A 21,773-nucleotide genomic window follows, 5' to 3' on the forward strand; every position below is an offset into this window, starting at 1 on the left:
GCTTAGCTTCTATTCTGTTGTGCAGTATCCATGGCTACATAGTAAAGCATTTGGATTACCACACTGCAGGGATCTGCCAGGCACAAGAGAAGTGTCCTTTACCTACCCTTCCTGTGCAACACAGTGGCCGGTAATCAAACTGGCTGCAGAGCACATAAACTGTGACCAGTACAACTGAGGACTTAGCTGGACCTCCTCTAAACAGAGCTCTGCTGTTAGTAGTTACCATAGGTGAACATAACACATCCTCCTAGAAATGTAGTTACTCTCAGTTAACAAAACAGGCAGATGGTTGAGCGCTTTTTATTCTTAAATTCTGGATTTTCTTTAAAAAGATTTTTTTTCATGTTTGAGTGCCTGCATGTATGTATATAAACCACTTGTGTGCATGGTGCACTCGGAGGCCAGAAGGGGGCACCAGATCTCCAGGAACTGGAGTTGCAGATGCTTGTGAGCAACTTGATGTAGGAGCTGGGGAGCAGCAGGAGCTCGTAAGAAACCAAGACATCTCTGCAATCTTGCTGAGCACATTATAAACAGAAGAGCTTCACTAGTATACAGAGCTTTTACAACCCATGTAAACAGAGGGAAAGACAGAGTACATGAATGAATCCATATTTGGACTATACACAGGCCACATTAAATGCGTAAGACGCTAGTTGTTCCCGAATGAAGAAAGTATTTGGGCTGGGAGGACATTCCCTATAAATGCCAGAACAATTTCAATCATGAATATTTTATCTATTAAAATACAATTTTATAATAATCTGAAAAATTGGGAGGATATAAATACAGCACAGTCTAAAGGAAACATTTTTAAATTGATACTTTCATGCTTTCTCTAGCTTTTTTTTCCTATGGCTCAATGACACTAAAATTAATTATAATATTATCTTCTGTTCCTGTAGCTTGAATTCTAATTGGTCTTAATAATAAAAAGCTGGAGTCAGATGTCAATGTAAATGCTGAAAAACCAGACAAGGAGCCAGCCACTAGAGAGGCCTTTTACTTCTACCGAATCCTCAGACCAAAGTGGGTAAGATCCCATCCCCACGAATCCTCAGACCCAATGTCCCGAGCTCCTGTCTCTTCCCCCTTATATTCCTCTCTCCACCCAGCCCTACCACTCCTGTCTTCTCCTCCCTAGTGCTGGGATCTCTCTTTTAGACAGATTCAATCTTGTGTAGCCCAGGTTGGCCTTGAACTCACAGAGATCCATCTGCTTCTGAGTGCTGGAATTAAAGGTGTGTGCCACCATTGCCTGGTCTCTATGGCTAACTAGTGTATCTAGCTCTGATCTTCAGGCAAGCTTCATTTGTTACAGCACTAAGAAAATCTCGGCACATGTTCCCCTAAATAAGACTTTAAAATCTTGGAAGTGGTCAGCAGGATGGCTCAGCAAGTTTGCCTGCTGAGCTAAGTTTGATCCCTAGAACCCATGTTGGAAATACAGAACCAATTCCACAAAGTCGCTTCTTACCTCCTGGCACATACATACACCACACACAAATAATAAAACTAATGAAAATCTCAGAATGATAGTGTACACTGTCCTGCCCCATCCTACCTCACCACCCCCATCACAAACTCCCAGAAACAGCTAAATTCTCATTCATATGCCTTGACAGCCACACAGTCCGAGTTCCCATCCCAATTCTACACATTACCAGCCAAGTGGTCACAAACTATGACTGTATCTGTTTCATCACCTGCAAAACCATCGACTTTAGTCTACTTTGCTGGCTCTTTGTGAGTACTAAGTATAGGTACACACCTAAAATCACAGCTGGCGTGAAGAGCACTGTATCGCTACCACAACACAGATGTTTCACCTTCACGTCTATCTTAGAACTCTTCCAGGCACGCATTCTGTATTTTTCTCCAAAATTCTAAACTATAACGCTTCTATTTTCAATAAGTTTTTAATTTGGAGAGATAACTACACCCTCTCAAAATACCAATGATACTGAGTAATTGGCTTAGTTGTTCATGAGAAAGAATATACAGCTGGCATCCCTTCGGGACGGTCTGAGATCCACCCTGAAGCGCAGCAGAGGCTGGCTCTAGGTCGTAGTCCTGAGCGCTGCGGGTTCAGCTCTGGGCAAGCACGGGCTAGCAAGCATGAGCTCTGGGTTCAGTCGCCAACACCACACCCCACAGCAGTCCAGCTAGACGGGTGGGTGATCCGGCCTTAACAAAAGTACAACAGCACATAACTAAGAGACAGAACCTTCTGGGTTTTCTAGCAAACACAAAGTATCCTCACCATATGCTAATAATTACTGCTGAATTCTGTAAAACCAAGAAAACATTTATTAGGTAACAAGGACAATGAGTGACAAATTCTGTCAGAAGGTGTGACCATGGCCTTCAGAGTGAAATGTGACATTCTAGAGTTTAGCTCTTTAGCATATAAGATAAAGAGCATACATATTCAAAAAAAACATTAATTTACTAGGGGAAAAAAAATCCCAAAGTAAGAGGTGAGTTGCTCTTACTTCCGTATCAACTAAGGAAAAAGATATCGTGAGGGGTCAGGACCGTCGTACCTGTCAGTCAAGTCAGACAGAGGACACACCATGTAATAGCAATGAAAATTGTCTTTCTCCATAAAACCAAGTCTAGGGAGGCAAGCTAGAAACTACAGATATAAAGGAGCCAGATCAATCTTCAATATATATTGAAGTTCCGTCTCAGGCAGGATGAGGGACTCAGGGGCAGCCAGCTCTGAACGGACACTCTAGCTTCAATTCTTCACCTCACTGACTTCTGACAGTTTGGCAAACTGGGGGTCATCACATTTTAGAGGCATGTCACCAAGACTTTACAGACGTGATCTGAGATGATATAAACTCTCTGTGGCTTTTCTGTCGGTCCTTCTGTAGATGGCATAATTTGAGCACAATTATCCTCCAGCTATGAGCTAACTAAAACGGCACTGAAAAGCTGTGTACCCAAACTCAAACCTTACCTTCTGTTCTCTCGATGACTTAGGGGATGGTTACCTTTGGGCACTAGACGATCAGGATTAACTTTCTTTTGAGTAATTATGGAAATTTTCCAATGTGACTCTAATTAAGGCGCTCCTTAGCATATATTCAGGGACCTACCTCTTTGACAACGGATACTACTGGCCAAGATGCTCCACTTAAAACAATGTTTCCTGGACTGCCAAGATGGCCCACAGGGTAGGAGTGCTTGCCCCACAAACCACCCCTGGAAGCCATATAAAAATACTTGGTGTGGTGGCTCAAGTCTGTAATCCCAACCTACACTGAGCTATGGGAGGTGCATGGGGCACAGGTGCAGAAAGGAGAGAAGCTCTGCTTCAGGTGCAGGTGGAAGCAGAGGACCACGTGCTGAAAGTCGCCCTGTGACCTCCACACACATGCTGTGATGCATGTGCGTCCGCCTGTATGCACGCTATAAACTGTAATTAAAGCCAGGAAGTTTGTGCCTCTTTCTTTAAAACTAAGATCTAGTTTCTCCAAATTCCCATGTTTTCCGCTAATTAAATATTTCTCTAAGCCTTGCTTTGGTGCACAGCATTTAACAGATGTGTGTTCCAGGTCGTCTGGCTTCGCAACAAGTGTTTTTACCTAAGCCATCTCACTGGCCCTGGTTTTAAAATAAATAGAGATCATACATTTTCTGGTTTCATATACACTTACAGATATGTCAGATTTATACAAAAAACTTTAAAATACCCGAACTAGAAAGACATTTGCAAAATATAATTTAGGGTTATATCCTTAACCTGAATCAGATTTAGAAATTCAAAGGAATATGAGAACTGGTCTTTCTGTGTGTGTATTTACATATGTATTCATTCATGAGGACAATGTATGCACATGTGTGGAGAGGGACCAAAGGACAGTCTTGCTCCTTGTGGTCGCCGTGTTTGAGACGGTCTCTCTGTTGCGCTCCCCTCTGACCTCTGTGCACATCAGGCTAGCCTGCCCTCTACTCTCCTGTGCCTGCCTCCTCCCCACAGGAGCACAGGACGGCAGAGCTGGGACGCCACAGCCAGCATTCCACAGGTTCTGGAGAACTCAGTATTAGCCTGTGTGTGCACAGCAGGCACTGCTTCAGGCTTGAAAACTACGCGACTTGGAATAACTTCTAGATGTCTGTTCTGATGGGCTTAAAAAGGGATTAATTCTTGCTGCCCAGTTATGTGAGTTTTCCTAAGAGGAAGCAGGATACAGCTCAGCACTTTCCCTGAGGCAGGGGCATGGAAAGATGAGCGGCGAGTGTGCAATGCGGGAAGAAACTGAAACCACAGGGGAGTTGTGACAGGTGAGGACGGTTAAGAAAGAAGGCTCTGGAACTGTAGAGCAGAGAAGCAAGTCCTATGTGTTACTTACGCTGTCTGACTGTTACGGGCCGTGGGTCAAGCGCAGGCTTTGTACATACCGACCAAATTCTCTACTAGTGAGCTCCACCCCAGCACAAGCATTTTATTTCTTTAAAAAAGTACTTACATATATTTGGGGAGGGGGCACACCATGGCACACACAGAGCTGTCGGTTTACGCTATCCATAAGTGGGTCCTGGAGATCAAACCGGGTTGGCAGGTATGGTGGCAAGTACTCTCACCCAATTTCACTGATGGCCCCAATTTTATATTCAGAGAGACTAGGCTATACGCAGGGAGTTCCTGGCTGGCCTGACCTCCACAGAAAGAACTCAGCAACAAAACCCGAAGGGTAATAAGCATGCTCCCTACGGTTACACAAAGCACTGCATAAATCCTCACAATTTCCTACCAACTGTCATTTCTGGATCAAAAACTACTCTAACATATCCTTTAAGCAGAGGTCTGTTTTTTGTTTCCACATTACAGTTTGCTGTAATTCACAAACCTCCATCTCAGAAAGTCTGGAGACACTGAACTCACAGAGCTGTCAGGCCTGTGCCCCCAGCGCTCTCGCCCAGAGAGCAGCCACTGCTCGTATGAACGACGCTTGCTGCTCGCACATCTCTGAGCTGTCTGGGCGGTGACAGCTGCAGCTTCTCACTGAGTCTTCAGTTACTAAACTGAACATTTCTTCCTCTGCTGCCTTACAGTCATCAGCGAGCTATCTGCTCACATGTGTTTCAGCAATGAACTCTGCTCAGTGCCCGACTTCATGTTCAGGATACAGACGCACAGCTGGCCCCGACAGCACACAAAACCACCACACAAGTTTCAGTTTAAGAGATTTACTTCTCCCTCAAAGCAAAAAGTATCCCACAATTCAGATTTACATAAGTAGTGCCTTCTTTTAAATAAATTAAAAACAAAATGCTATCCTGCCTGTAAAATTATAAATACTTCTAGTCCATTTTACAGCAAGTTAAGACATTTACAAACGCGTCATTCCCAGTAAATAACACTATGGCACTGAAGCCAGTTTAAAAAAGGAGTCACACATCTAGGATTATGTCTTTAACATTACAAAAATTAAGCCAAATAAGGAAAAAATGAAGGAGAAAGAAGAAAGTTTACAAAGTGGCAACTACTATGATCCAGAAGATGCTGAAACGTCTCCCCTCCACTCAGGACTGCGCCATTTCTGGAATGAACATCTGTGGATAACGAAGTTAGGAGAGTGTGCCTCTCAGTGTTCAGGTCGAAACCACAAAGTATACAGAAATACTTTCCCAACTGAGCAGGAAAGACAGACCTCAAAACACGGTGACTGTTTGAAGACCACACAACAAGGTTCAGCCAGAGTATTCAAGAAGACTTCAATGGACTAAAATCTTCAGAGGTACCCGAAGTTACAAGTCCACGGGGAACCCTTATTTTACCATGTTAAGAAAGGAAACATGATTCACGGTCAATACAGACTGGCTAAAAGGAGAACTGTGGGTGATCTAAGCAGCCAAGGTCCCTACAGAAGCATGAAGACATGATTAGAAGAAGGGAGTTTTAGTTCTGCGGCCTCTCAATTGCTCAGCACATGGAATATCCCATCCATCTTAAGAAGCACAGCTTCTGGACGGCACCGATTCCCCTTCAGTGGGGAGGAAGATGTCTCTATGTCCCAAGTGACTCGTCATCAGACCTATAGGATCTCTAGATCTACATGCCGAACTTCAGGATTTCGTTTCTGCAAAGAAAAAAAAAAACTCCACATTATTCACAGCAACAACCCCCACCCCATTTTTAAAAATTCTTTCTGGTCGCTAGAGCAACTAAAAGCATTTACTATCCTACCAAGTGGAGTCTATGCATAAGAAAACCGTCAATGTGAATATACTATGAACCATACAGGAAGTAACCCCGCCTCCCTGAGTCTGTTCACGTGCTAATACAAAGACAGATCTCGTATACGTCAATCACGGAAGTACCAAAAGCCCTAATGCCCCTTTGCACAGTGAAAAGAAAATCACTGCAAAGCAATACCAATCAGAACTAAAACATTTAAAACACTGCTTGATATAGTTTAGTTGTCCATATAGTCGAAGGCAAGCATTGTGCTAAAAGAATTGGAGATACGTTTTTTAACTAAGCCTGTCCTTACCCAACACACACACACACACACACACACACACAATTAAAATGTAATTGCGAGGGAAGCACCCCAGCTTTGCAATGGCGACTGTAATTACACAAATGTTCACTGGGATGTATAGGCTCTGGGTCGGCACAAGTGCTTGCTTGAGTGGCTTACATTAATTTAACTGTGATTTCTTTTTCTTTTTTTTGGTTGTTGTTGTTGGGATTTTGTTTGCTTGTTTGAGACATAGTTCTGGCTCTCCTGCAACTTAAGATGTAGAAGAAGCTGGCCTTAAACTTATAGAGATCTGTCTTCCTCTGCTGGAAATAAAAGCATATGCCACAATGACCAATCATCTGAAAGTTCTTTACAATGAAGTGATCACACATACACACACACACACACACACACACACACACACACACACACACACACACACACAAGGCTTTCTCTGACCCTGAGGCTATATTCAGATTAGCCAGCAAACAAGTAGAATAATACTTCATGTTCTTTAATCAAAACTATCAAAATGCATCACAGACTGAATGCAGAAACAGATAAGGAAATCTGTTTTCTATTAAGACAGCTACTGGCTTCTAATCCTTTCCACTCAAGCATTTTTGCAAAAAAGGTGAAATAACTGGAGAGACGGCTCAGTAAATAGGAGCACTGACTGCTCTCACAGAGGACCCGGGTTCAGTTCCAAGAAGCCTCACAGTAGCTCACAACTGTCTGTAACTCAAGTTCCAGAGGATCTGATGCCCTCTTCTGGCCTCTGCAGACACTTTACATGTATGGTACACAGACAGACACACATGTAGGCAAAACACGCATACATATAAAGTAAAAATAAGTAAGCCTTTTCAAAAACCATCTGAAGTAATACTACCAGTAACAAAGCTAATAAAGTAACCACCTCCAATCAGACAGAAGCAAGCACAGGCTAATGTAAGGGCACGATCAGTACTATATCCCAGTCTTTCTGCTTTCTGACTAATGTCTCAAGTTTTCTTTTTATTTTCCTCTAGAATTTTTTTGAAATGTTTTCTATTTAAAGACAAAATACCTTTTACTACCTTAAATGCAAGTTAGGAAGAACAGTGATAAAAATACTGAATTTGGAGTTGAACAAAGGTTCAAACCATTATTCCCTACTTTACTGGTTGAGCGTTATTAACCTATCAAATCCTGCCTGCAAATTACTTTATGGGATAAAATAGAGTACACACATACACACGTGACACACTTTGCACAGTATCTACACAGAATAAGGACTCCCAAAGCAGCTGTTGTTGTCTGAAGACAATTATGACAACTCTATCTTACTTTCAGCTCCTTCTCGAGCCTGTCCACTTCAGCTCCTAGAGTGTCAATAATGTTTTCTCCATGTTTAAGCATAAAGGCCTCTAATTGTTCAGGAGTTTTTACTTCTTGAATTTCCTATAAAGAAAATGAAAGCAGAAAAACAGAATTTTAAAATGACAGTGAGATATATATAAAATTTGTAGCACCATTAGGTTTAATGAAAAATAAAACCTTTAGGCCAAGGCAATGAATCCCTTGTTTCTAAACAGCTCAGAAAGAATGCTCTGCAGGGAGAGCACTACAATTGCAGGCAAAGGCAAAGACTGTTCCCCAAGTACGACCAGGACAACGGCCTTCCGGAATAATAAAAGTAGCTAACCTTTACTTCAGTATGGCAAGTAAACAACTCAAAGTGGATTAAGTCACAAAATCTTTAGAATGTTTTTATGATAAAGTGATAAAAGAAAGACTTTTTAACACATGAGATGAATAATAGCACAGAAGACCTGGGATAGTCCTAGGGGAGCCCAGCTCAGGAGGCAAAAATGGGGGAGAGAGAACTCAAGGTCTCTGCGTGTGGTAGGGTCACATGATCTCTCTGAGTTGCAGGCTATCTGGCCTACATAGTTAGTTCTGGGTCAGCCCCAGCCCTGCATGGTGAGACTCTGTCCTTTAAAAAAAAGATGCACTAGAAACTTTGCTACCCTGGACGTGGGAGAGAGATGGGCACACTCTTGAAGATAATCTGGAGCCATCTATGGAACCTAAAGCAGGCTTGGTAGTCTTCATCTACCTTAGATTTAGCTGTCCGCACCTACCCAGGGCACTTATACACATGACCTAGGGCACACGTATGAAATGCCACCAGGCATTACCTCTTTTCCTTTCTTTCTGAGATAGAATCTATATAGCTCAGGATGCCTCAAAATCATGATCCTCCTGTCTCAGCTTTCTCAGCACTGGGATTATAGTTTTGTGTTACCATACCTAGTTTGTAGCATTGTTTCTGTTTAACATGGAAAACAGTATTTTCAGATTCATATTTTAGAAAAACATATACTGTGTTTGTCTAAGGTCTTGGAAGAAATCATTACAAAAACAGTTTAAGCCTTTTTTTTTTTTTTTTTTTGGCTAAATCTCATTCTCATCCCTAGAGTTAACTAGTACGCCAAATCTGAAAATCCAAGCTCTTCTGAAGTCTACCACTCTGTAAGCACTGACATGACTCTCAAAACTACTCGGGCAAGATGTAGCTCGGTTGGTGGGTATCTGCATGAAGCCCTGGGCTCAGTCCCCAGCGTATATAAACTAGGCGTGGTGGCACATGCCTGAAATCCTAGCACTAGGAAGGAGGAGCAAGAGCTGCAGAAGTTCAGTTATTCCGGGGTGCACAGTGAGTTCGAGGCCAGCCTAGGCTACACCAGACCATGGCTCAAACAAACAAAACGACAACAACAAAGCCAGACACCAGGCCTCTGACATTTGGATTAAGAACTCAATGTGTACAACTATTAAAAAAAGAGTCAATGGCGGACATTTCAGTTCCCTAGTATTTTCTACCTAGGATACTCAACCTACATAGCAGGTGTTAAGATCTGACAAACCAAGAAGTAATACTTGTTCTGATCACTGCTGGCTTCTATAAATTGTCTCCTAAATTACAGCATTATCCTTTATCTTTGAGGTTTTATCCCAATAGCACAGAGATCTTAAACATCTTATGTTTTTTTTTTCATATACAAAAACCATACCAATGATAAAGTTGAATCAATTAATTGTAATCATAGTAGATTAACAATAATAATAAAATACAACTGTAACAACATACAAGTTAAATGAACACACCTCTCCTCTCCTGCACCAGCTCAGCTTGAGTGGCACACACAGATTGGCTATGCTAAGGGAAGGAACATTCATGTCTTGGGAACCAACAAAACTACTCAGAAACTCAATTTAAAGTTTACACTTATTTTTCTACTCACCAGTTTTGGATTCTGGTAACCTAATCCACAGAAAATAAAACAGTAAAGTGGGCAGGTGTACTATTGTATTCTTAAGAAAAAGTATCGATCTGGAGTTAAAGACCAGGTTCATGTGACTTTCTGGTTCTGAAACCTTAGACAAGCAATTAGTCTGTTAAGTCTGTCTGTATGTTAGAACCTGTTATTTCATCACCATACAGGGTTATTGAGAGTAGATTACATAAAACATGTAACAAGTATTAACAACTTAATGATTACATTTATTCATTTGGCTGTCTCCTCTGACCCACTATAAAAAAAGTTCTCTAACAGATTTGGGAACTAAGAAGTTCACAGCTGAAGTGACTCTAAGACAATAAAGACAGAAGGCGACTTTAAAATGGTGGCTACAGAAGAGGACGATGACTACAGACACTTACTTGCATCATACGGTCAAAATCCTGCTTTTCCAAGTACGATCGTGTAACAACTCGTCCATCAAAATCGACTTCTGCCTTAAATCTGACTTTTCCTAAGCCCAGATCTGTGGCTTTAACATCATGGATTGCCCTGTGATTAATAACAACACGGGTAAGGCTGAGTGTAACACATCTATACTCTCATGGCAGAGAATTCAGCTTCCCCAGCAACACTGCAGACCACTTACCACCAAGCGCATCACTTTCTAAGACTGACCATCTAGTTTGGTTTCTGTGCATAATGCCATACAAAAGAAAAAGCATAATAAATACTGTTTTATAATAATTTACATACATGAGTTATAAAGTTTGTATATTAAAAAATTACTAATTCTAAAGTGCTTTTCCAAAATAGTATCAAGTTAATCAGTATCAAGTTAATTTTATAAACTGTCCCATAGTCTATCTACTTAACAATTTCTCAACATTTATAAAAATAAAATTTTTGTTGATAACAGTATCTTTGAGGATGCAAACCTTCCTTATCCCTCCTTCCCTCCCTTCCTTCTCTGTGGTCATGAGGTTCAAACCAGCGCCAGTGCACAGCAGAGCAAGCAAGTTCTGCCACAGGTGTACATGGCTCGTGTGCTGGCTGGCATGCAGCGTCTCTCAGTCCTGCAGTTACTGTTGAAATGGGCTGAATAAAACTAATGTGCAGGACCCATGAGGGCAATGGTGAGCACATGCTCAAGCTCAATGCGGCACAGACAGGAAGGCAGTCATGGAATGAATGGCTCCAACAAATCATAAGGTGGCATCTATATCGACAGAAGGTGATTTTCCCAGGCTGCCCAGCTAGTGCCCTGGCTCACCAGGGCTCCTCGCCTCCAGGAGTCTACTGTGCAGTTCTGCCTCCCTTCCAGAAGGGAGTGCAGATGAAGCATTAACTGCTTGCTTCCTTCCAACCTTAACCCCAAGGAGCAAATCTCCCCTAGGGAACTGTTGAGAAGCCTCTACCTGTGATCAGTCCAATCTGCTTTCTTTACATAAGAAATAATATCTAAGAAATACATATTATTTACATAATACATAAGAAATAAAGCCTGCATGTCGAAAACACAGAGTTGTGCTAGAATGGCCCCTTAAGAAAAACTCTACATGCTATTACAACCCTGGATTCTAATTTCTGAGTGATCTTGAATTGACTGAGTCCATGATTTCTAATCCACACGAGAAGCTTTATTAACTCCCTGGGATGATATGAAAACAGATGACCCAATGGCTCCAAAGCCACAGACACTCAAGTTAAAAATAAAATCTGTCCAGATTGGCAAGATATTATCTTATTTTTCCATTTGTTTGCATTCTGCCCTCACAAAGCGCTGTGATGTGTCTTTCTTTGTTTAATACTTAAAGAATGGCAGATGCTATTCTGATGTGGTTGTTCCTTATGTCCTTGGAGCTAACTGCAGAGAAAGCTCTTTGTGTCAAGCAGTCTCTAAGATCTTTCTGCTGATCAGTGCCTCCTCTATCCTGTGTGATCCCCTCTCCTCAGATGCAACCCACCAAGAGAATATAGCAAAGTGATGAAATGTCATGTCCCTTATCAGGCAGGTGTCTGTCACTATTTTCTTGCTCACCATCAATGAGTGCCCATCAGCTTACACATTTTGACTAAGCACACTGCCATCGTGTGGCAAAGGATCTAGTCTTGCCAACATCAAAAAGCTTGCAATCAGCTCCTTTCCTAGGACACAAGTCAATCATGTAGCATACAGTCCGTGAGAAAGACTGAAGCAGGGGAGCCACACATGCAGAGCCTGAATCCCTGACTACAGATATTATCAGATAATAGACATTGCCTAAACCACTAAGCTTTGGACTAGATGTCATATTGCAATAGATAACTAATACACTGTTCAAAAAAAAAAAGAAAAAAAGCAACTGCATGAATTTCGATTACTAACACTGCTAGTTTCCAATGATACAATCCATGTATCTTCATTCTTGGACACAACTCACATTTGCTTGAGTTCTTTTACTAGCTTTTAATTAGAATAGTGCAAAATTGCACCAAAATAAACAAAAATGGACAGAAATAAAGTAGAAACAGGAAAGTCAATAACAGTTGAAGACTAATACCTTCCTTCCAGACAAAGGCGAGATATGTTCATGTTGCATGAAATCAGCAGGAAGACTGAGTTTTGAAGGCGATAAACCAGTTAACCCTACTAACATCTACAAAAATCTCCCTGCCTAGCAGAGTATTTCAAGTGCACAAAGAATACCCACGAATCTGATCCACTAATCATCAGATGCTACAAAAATGTAGTGAAATATCATAAATACATATAATCATTATATGTTAATTTAAAAAATAAAAATGAAATTTTAAACAAGCAGAATGAGAAGATGCTCTGAGAGGAGAGAAAACGCTGCAGGAGAACAATCCTGGGTGTAGAGAGGGCAGAGGCTGGGGACGAGTTCTGTCTGCGAGTGTCTGATTTGAAATGACACCAAGTCAGTTAGAAAACTTATCCTACCACCTAAAGACAATGGGGAAGAGCACACTAAACACATGGCAGCCAGAAAGAAGGGAATGATGATTAAAGAAATGAATGAAAAGGGAGATGTGCAAACAAAGCCAATAAAACCAAAATGACAAATATTATTTTTAAATAGTGGCGGCGGGGGGTAGGGGTAGAGATTTAAGCAAATATAATCAGAAACAAAAGATGTGGCATTATGAACTTTAAGGAAAAACATTTCAAAGGAATCATGTAAAAACCCCACATATTATACATGATAAAGAAAGGTTTCTAAAAAAACCAGAAACTTCTAAAGTAGTCCAGTAAGAAAAGTGACCTGAAGTCACTTGCCCCGGAGATTCAAGGCCCAAGGTTTGTAATACAGGAAAACAAAATGTGTAACTGTCTATAACAAGTAAGGGAATTATATAAAAAACAAAACAATAGCAACGACAACAAAAAAACCTAATTCATATAGAAAAGCTCATGTCAAGATGGCTTTACTAAAAAAGAAGTTAATGCCAGGGGCTGGAGAAATGGCTCAGAGGTTAAGAACGCTGGATGTTCTTCCACAGGACCCAGGGTCAAGTCCCTGCACCAGCACCACGGGCTTACTCAGTCACCTGTGACTACAGTGCCAGAGGATGCCTTCTGCTCATCTCCACAAACACAAGCCACTCATGTAGTACGCAGACACACATGTGGACAAAACACCATGTCCCCCACACATAAAAACAAAAAATATATAACAAGTGTCAGTTCTTCATACACGCTGCACCCAGTGGGGGAAAGACTTCCCAACTCACTCTACAATGTTAGTATTGTAGAGAAAGTATGAATGGGTTATTTCACATGAAAATAGTCAACTTCAACTTCAAATTATGATCTAACTAATTACTTGCAAACTATATAGATTTTAGGATATAAGTCCAATAACCACTAATGTTTTACTAATTCAGGCATAGACAATTTTTAAATTTCAAGGGTTTCAATTATAACATTGCATGCACATTCATGCTGTGTCCTTAGCATGGCTTACGTGTGGTGTGGGTTGGGGCCTTCACAAGTAGATTTGTGCCACCTCTGGAGGACACTAATTTCTTGCTCTTAGGATTTCATCAGTTCCAGGAGCCAGCTGCCTCATATCAACTCCCACCCCGCCATTCTCTCTGTGTACCCTCACTTTCCACCTTGAGTTCAAGCAGCATTAAGACTCCTGCTAGAAAGTTAGAACCATGCGCTAAATAAGCCTTTTTTGTTTACAAATTACCTGCTGTCTGGTATTCTATTACAGCAACAGAAACAGACTAAAACCAAAACAGGGAACAGAATAAATACTTTCCTATTTTAAGTTTGAATAAAGGAAACTTACAAGGGGTTTCTTACATATGCTTTCTTCCCTTGAGGAACAGTTCAGTTTGTGTGAGACACCCAGAGAGATCATTAGACAAGGCTGACCTTACTGAGGGGTCGCTCTCCAGGAGTTCAGTAAGTCGCTGCACTTGCTCTGGTTGTATAGATCTTCCTAGGAGAGCTTCTGTGTTAGTGTAGATCAGGAATGCTGAGACCACACCTAATAAGGTGCCCACACCCAAGGAACCCAGGCTGTCATACAATGGATTGCCTGAAAGAAGAAACCAAAACATTTCTATCATTCCAGTGAGCTTTAGAAAGCAAACAACCAAGATTTCTGACATTCACTCTTGGCTCCTTTAGTTGTGGTGTATGCCTTTAACCTCAGCATTTTCGAGAATGAGTTTGAGGCCAGCTGGGTCTATATAGAGCAGTGGTTCTCAACCTTCCTAAAGCTGGGACCCTTAATACAGTTCCTCATGTTGCCCCAACCATGGTTGGTTAACCCCAACCACAAAATTGTTTCATTGCTACTTCATAACTGTAATTTTGTTACTATTATGAATCATAATGTAAATATCTGGTATGCAGGATATCTGATATGTGACCCAAGGGGGGTCACTGACCCACAGGTGAGAACTGCTGATATAGGGTGTTCTAGGCCAGCAAGGGCTATATAGTGAGACTCTGTCTCAAAAAAAGAAAAAAAACTTTTTAAAAAAGCAAAACCAAAACCCAAAAACCAAATCATTTTAGTGCCAGTGTGGCATGTGCATGGAGGTCAGGGGTACTGGGGGACTGTTTCTTTTTTTTCACTACATAGGTCCCAGGGAATACCTCTATCTGCTGAGCTATCGCAATGCCCTTATTTAACTTTTAAAATTCTTAATATAAAACTTTTATTTTACTAAAAATATCAATTGTTTTATTAACATGTAGTTGAAGTATATGACACAAAAACAAATTTATCTTTCCTAATTGATCTACTTGTAAAGCACAATCCATTATAAGAGTTCCAATTATGGAATCCAAAATTTCTTTAGAAATAAAAAGTTAAAAGAAGTGGTCATTAGTCATTAGCATAGACTTTGATTTCAGCACTTGGAAGGCAGAGGCAGACAGACCTCTTCTGAGTTCAAGGCCAGCCTGATCTACATGGCTAGGCTAGCTAGGTCATACAGTACAACCCTCTGGGGTGGGGTGGGGGGTGCTTATCAATAATATATGACCAAAAGCAGGTTAAAGGTCAATCAGATCATCCTAGTTCCACTGAAGAATGCAGCGGCAGCTCATCATCTGACATGATTTTACGTAAACGAGAACGCATGGACAAGGTTAATCCCAAGAGAATCTGACCTCACAAGCAAAGTGAACACTCAAGTGGTTCTTGTTTTAGAAAACAAAATGAGCTTTCTGTTCCAATTTGCCTTTTAGCACTCAAAAAACTCAGCCAGCAACCAAAACGAGTGGGAAGAACCTGAAGAAAATTAGGCCTATGAAGGCAGCAGAGGTCATTCCTGGTACCAGGAGCAAGAAGACACGTGAACAAGAGCTCCAATGCATATGTGCTTATTAAAGTCTCTGCATTACCTTAATGACCCATGCCATTAGTAAATCCCAACAGTACTGTCAAAGGGAAGGGGTCAGAGTTCAGAGGGACCCCAACTTTGACTCACTGCTACTTAGGTTACAATAATCTACTAATTCCTTTACTTCTCATCTCAAGATAATAAATCTAACTCAGAGAAATCTGCACACCAAGTCCCCATATATTAGAGAATTAAGTAGTAGAAGAAAATCACACATAGTTTAAGAAATACTTACCTGTTACAGAGGTGAGGCCCATGCAGGTGGCCGCTATTACCACTCCTAAGACAGCTGCAGTGTCCTCCAATAGTATAACGTTTGTACTGGGATCACGACTTTCCATGACTTAATCATTGTGGCAACAGACAAGAACAGAGAACTTTGAAATCTTAATTTGACACTACCAGAAGCCATTTCAGTAACTACCCATTCAAAATCAATCTATTAACACAAAGATATATTACAGATTATAGTTTTTAAAACCCTATTTATTATCTTAAATGTTAATAATAATAACTTAGATAGTAAAATTATCTTTCCAAATTATACAGGTATATGCAGAAATATAACGGCTCACCTAAGTCAAATTGCTATGCTCAGAAAACATCCCTGTGCTCAAATGTGCCATCCCTATGCTAAAAAATTCTTTTTAACAGAGCTGATTTGTGTTCTGAGAGCCACATACAGAAGACAGTGAGACATGTTTTATATCATTTCTTAGCAACAAAGCAATAGCACTAAATACTTTCAGCAGGATAAAAGAAAAAAATAAATACCTGGTTCTAAACTACATACCATACTTATAAAATGATGTTCCTTTGGCCTGAGCACTCCTGCGAAGTTCGTTTATGGCAACAAGAAGTGTTGCTGAAAGAGAAACACCCTATTAGCAAGGAAGAAACTTCACGTCTCCAACTTTAAAGAGAGCACTCCAAAAGCAAACAGAACACCAGAGTGGGCAATGAGACTCTACGTTAACAGTCACCGTCAAGACTCTAATTAGCCATTATAACAAAATGAATCTCCTACTTCAAACCATAATAGCTAAACATAATTACTACAGCAACAGCCTTTACCAATCGAGCAGCCACTACTGGGTGGCACTCACTAAGCATCATCACTTCTGATCCTCCCAATCTTTGGCAGTTTATCCATTAAGGAAAACCCCATAGATGTACAATTATAACCTGCCAATTAGAAATCAAATTAATTTTAAAAATGGATGAGGAACTAAGGAGATGGTTTAGGGGGTAAGACCTTTGCAATCTCGAAGATCTCTGCCCTCATATAAAAACCAGGCATCTGACAAACACCTGTAATTCCAGCTCTGAGGGATCTGGTGCCCTCTTCTGGCCTTTGCATGCCACAGACGTGGGTACCCACACTACACATGTACACACACTCAGACTTACACAGAAACCTACACAAAACTAATTAATAATAAACAAATGGATCTTCTAAAAATATAAATGAAGGGAATACCAAATACAGAAAGTAATAATCTTTCAGAGATAAAGAGCACTGAATTAGGTATTTTATGTTGATATTAGAAACTATGTTACAAGCTGGGCGGTGATGGCCCATGCCTTTAATCCCAGCACTCAGGAGACAGAGGCAGGAGGATCTCTGTGAGTTTGAAGCCAGCCTAGACTACAAAGCCAGTTCCAGGACAGGCTCCAAAGCAACACAGAGAAACTTTGTCTTGAAGGAAAACAGAAAGAAAGGAAGGAAGGAAGGAAGGAAGGAAGGAAGGAAGGAAGGAAGGAAGGAAGGAAAGAAGGAAGGATTGATTTTACAATGTTTTTGAAGTAATATATTTCAGAAATTATTATTATTTAAAGACAGCTTTTTTTCTGATTAACACTGCTAAAAACCAATTTAAAAAGTTAGTATCATTATGTTTTTATTTCCAATGGTTTGAGCAATATAGGCTATTCATGAGCACAGCCCATTCCCCTTGCCCTCACCCATACAGCAACAACCACAGAACACTACAGAGACTTTCTACCTTGAGAAGCAGACAAGACTCAGGTTCCTACCTCCACAGTACTATTACAACTTGAGAAACTGTAATGAATGGGCTTTCAAATATACTAAACTGAAAATAAATCATTTTGACAGTACATACCTCCTTCAGATACCAAAGATCCTGCTAAAATACAATATGCCTGGAAAATAAGAAATAAGACAAATAATGAACCAAGTATTTCATTGAAGAATTACAGCTTACTCATATGTAAAATTTGCAATATCCAATAAAATTAAAATATAAGTGCTAATTCAAGCTAGATACTAAGGATCCTGTTAGTAACAACTCAGAGGAAGAGAATAAACTATAGACAGAAGCCAGGTATAGTCATGTACGGTTGTAATCCCAGCACTAGGGATGCAAAGGCAGGCAGATCTCTAAATTCAAGGCCAGCCTTGTCTACAGAGTGAGTTCTAGGACAGTCAGGGATTTTCAGAGGAACCCTGTCTCAATGCCTACCATCCCAAAAAAAAATTTTTTTTTTGTTTTTTTTTTTTTGTTTGTTTGTTTGTTTTTCCGAGACAGGGTTTCTCTGCAGCTTTAGAGCCTGTCCTGGAGCTAGCTCTTGTAGACCAGGCTGGTCTCGAATTCACAGAGATCCGCCTGCCTCTGCCTCCCGAGTGCTGGGATTAAAGGCATGTGCCACCACTGCCCGGCCCGAAAAAAAATTTTTAACTAAAAAAAAAAAAAAGTTTTAAAAGACATAAAAAAAATTTGTTGCGAAAAAAAGGATAAAATACCCAAAGTCAAGATTCTGAAGTAATGCCTATTAAGCAAGTTTAGTCTTCCAAATCCATTATTTATAAAGTGCCTCATTTCAATGGAATCCTACTCAGTTACTCAAAGACAAGATATGCTAGAAATTTTAAAATTTAAACACAATTAAAAATTAACCTCATCACTTTCTAACTCCAGAGACTGTTTCACCTGTCTAGTGATGCTATTCAAATGAGATGACCTAGGACAATGAGGGGCAGCAAAACATGTGCAGGATGGGGGAGGCGAGTCTGTCCATTTAACTACACAAAATGTACTATGGTTAAAAAACAAAGAAGCTCTCCTCAAAAATGTAAATAGAGGACTAGACATGGTGGCATTTGCCTATGATCCCAGAATAGGGAATGGAGGAAAAGAATGAGGCAGGAGTTCAAAAATTCAAGGTCAGTCTGAGTATCACAGCAAAACACTTTGTCTTAATAACTAAACGACAAAAATAAAAATACAAATAAGCCTAGTTTAACTGGCTTGTTATTGCAGAGATATATATGGGATAACAGAATACTGCAATTAGACTGGTCATGTACTACCCTATGAACACAACAGGAAAAGGAGTTCCAAGTTCACTCTTATTCCAGCATGTCCCAACACCAGGATGGATATATAATCTGAAGAGGCTTTCAGAAGGAGCTGGAGGCCTCTTTCTACCCACCAGACCACACCTTGGTGTTATACCTAGCACTACTGAAGACAAGCCGCAGAGTAAGGAGGCCAAAGGAGAACATTTCTATGATGAATGTGCTGAGTTGCTGAGACTGCTCAGTAGACTTAATAGGTGCTCCGAGGAGATCAAAGCCAACTGTGTCTGATGCACCCACGAGCAATAATCTGACGGGGGCTGTCAGGAGAGAGAGCACAGAGCCCCACAGAAAGTAAAATGTCTCACAATACAGGTCTTAGCCATGGGGCCCTGAGGTGGAGTCTTCTGAAATATCTAAAAAGCATTTTTGCCAAATGCCTGGAAGCTGAGAGGGACAGTAGACAACCAGTCTGTGTCTATCAGAAGCTAAGAGGGGCAGGAGATAGCCAGTCTGTGCCTATCACAGCTGAGAGGGGCGGGAGATAGCCAGTCTTGTCTATCTAAGGAGCCAGAGCAGCAAAGCAGCATACTCTCTAAGGCCTGACTGTGAAAGTCAAGGTAGTTTAATGACCTACGAAGGCCAGTGCAGACCAGTGTTAGTACATACTGTTCCCTCCCCAGTGTTGGGCATGGCCTATTGAGCAGAAGAACCTGGTGTAATAAGGCTGAAAGCAACCATCCCCCTTTTCCTGTTCCCCAGGGCAAGCACCCTACCTGATGGAGGCCTCAGAGAAAACACAAAACAAACAAACCAATCAACTCCCTTTCATTTTGCTTTAATATTAACTGCAGTTCCAGCTTATGACAAGTGTCTGGAAACAGCAGTTACTGATATAAACCACTCCTGGTGCTAACGGTGAACCGCAGTTACTGATATAAACCACTCCCGGTGCTAACGGTGAACCGCAGTTACTGATATAAAACCACTCCCGGTGCTAACGGTGAACCGCAGTTACTGATATAAAACCACTCCCGGTGCTAACGGTGAACCGCAGTTACTGATATAAAACCACTCCTGGTGCTAACGGTGAACAGAGTTCTTTTTGTTCAATAGCATCTCTAGGAAATCTGTAGAACTGCTCAAAATTTTAATCAAAGAGGATGTGCTTATTAATTATATCCTCTTGTTTAACATCACCAAATTAGGGGCTAGAGAAATGGTTCAGCAGTTAAGAGCACTGGCTGCTCTATCAGAGGACCTGGGCTGGACTCCCAGCACTCCAAGGCAGCTCACAGCCTTGTGCTGGTCCTAGGAGAAGCAGCATCCTCTTTCAGCCTTTGCCTGCATCAGACATGCATGTGCTGCACAGACATGCATGAAGGCAAAACACTCATATACATAAAATAAGTAAGAATTGTTTAAAATTACCCCATCTGTGGATTTAGACGTCATAAATACTCATGTGTAAAAAAAACAAAACCATAAATAAATAACGTGTGACACAGTCAAGAGGCATGCTATTCCTATTCGCCAATACAATATGACAAAGTCATAGCATTCCATATATGAAAGTGAGGGAAAAAGAGGATCACCCATAGAAGGGATTCCATTGGTTGAGGATGAAGCAATCCCATGATTCCATGGTACCAAGAGAGTCCTGCGCCCATCATGAAAATACCAACACCACTAATCAATGAAGAAATATAGCGCATATTTGAAAAGCCATACCTGGAAGATAAAAAGATCATATAGTTTGCAAAAATGTATAATAACTTTCAAAATGTGTTTAATAAGTCAATGAAATTGAAAACACATTCTTAGACGATTAACATGGTGTAATTTTATATATTAAACACTGTAAGTGCAAAGTTCAAATTTCATATTAAAAACTCACAATATACAACGTGGGGGAAAAGGCAAGATCTTTGAAAATATATAAAAATAAAATAAATATTAATAAATTCAGGTATTTTCTCATCTCTATTTCTTATAGTCTACTTTGATTTATCAGAACTACTTTATAATTACATTCCACACAGGCCAGGAAAAATAATCTTTCTTATATTTATTTGTATTTTATGTACATTGGTGTTTTGCCTGTATGTGTGTCTGTGTGAGGATTTCAGATCCTCTAGAATGAGAGTTACAAACAGTTATGAACTCCCATGTGGGTGCTGGGAATTGAACACGGGTTCTCTAGAAGAACAGCCAGTGCTCCCAACCACCAAGCCATCTCTCCAGCTCCAAAATTCATCTTTTAAAAAATACATTAAGATATTTAACGAACAGGGAAATACTTCAATTTCCTTGAATTGTAGCTTCTAGTTGAATATTATGGTCTTATGGTTAATCTATGCTGTGTATTACCTATAATTTTTTTACTTAATACTGAACAATTTAATATGAAATTTACTCCTGGTTCTGAACAGTTTAATCGACAGTTGAACCAATAGCTTCAGTTTTCTGCATGTTTTCAAGTATAATTTTTGAAAATATTAATTATTTGTCTAATCATTTTTGGTCAAAATGAACCATTAACTTGAACTATTTCAGTACCAATACAACACAATTAGGGGCCTTGGAAACTATGACATACTATGAGAAGTAGAATCATTCATTCACAAAAATGTTTCCTGAGAAATATACTCTTAAGCCCAAATACTACTACACTCTCTGGTAGCTTCACATTCAAACAAAGAGTATTAACTTGAAAGAATTAACAGAATTCTTTTTGTACAAAGCTGTAGTCTAGCCATAGAGAATCCCGGTTCATTGATATAACAATGTTTTACAGATTTGACTTGG

General features: G+C 40.4%; 1 protein-coding gene across 2 annotated transcripts in view; it reads right to left on the reverse strand.

The window, feature by feature from the left end:
- Positions 1-5,189: 5,189 nt before the first annotated feature.
- Positions 5,190-21,773, reverse strand: part of Slc30a9 (solute carrier family 30 member 9) — a 60,151-nt gene continuing 43,567 nt past the window's right edge. Inside the window, exons 11-18 of one of the 2 annotated variants that reach the window (XM_038324134.1) lie at positions 20,561-20,696; positions 17,770-17,809; positions 16,437-16,508; positions 15,879-15,986; positions 14,160-14,325; positions 10,195-10,324; positions 7,815-7,928; positions 5,190-6,098 (exon numbers count right to left, since the gene is read on the reverse strand). In XM_038324134.1, coding sequence (XP_038180062.1) covers positions 6,054-6,098; positions 7,815-7,928; positions 10,195-10,324; positions 14,160-14,325; positions 15,879-15,986; positions 16,437-16,508; positions 17,770-17,809; positions 20,561-20,696 — 811 coding nt within the window. In that variant the 3' untranslated portion in view covers positions 5,190-6,053. The remainder of the gene's footprint in view (positions 6,099-7,814; positions 7,929-10,194; positions 10,325-14,159; positions 14,326-15,878; positions 15,987-16,436; positions 16,509-17,769; positions 17,810-20,560; positions 20,697-21,773) is intronic. The other variant, XM_038324144.1, reaches the window with a different exon arrangement.

This window comes from Arvicola amphibius, chromosome 1 (assembly GCF_903992535.2).
Source record: "Arvicola amphibius chromosome 1, mArvAmp1.2, whole genome shotgun sequence".
Taxonomy (NCBI): Eukaryota; Metazoa; Chordata; class Mammalia; order Rodentia; family Cricetidae; genus Arvicola; species Arvicola amphibius.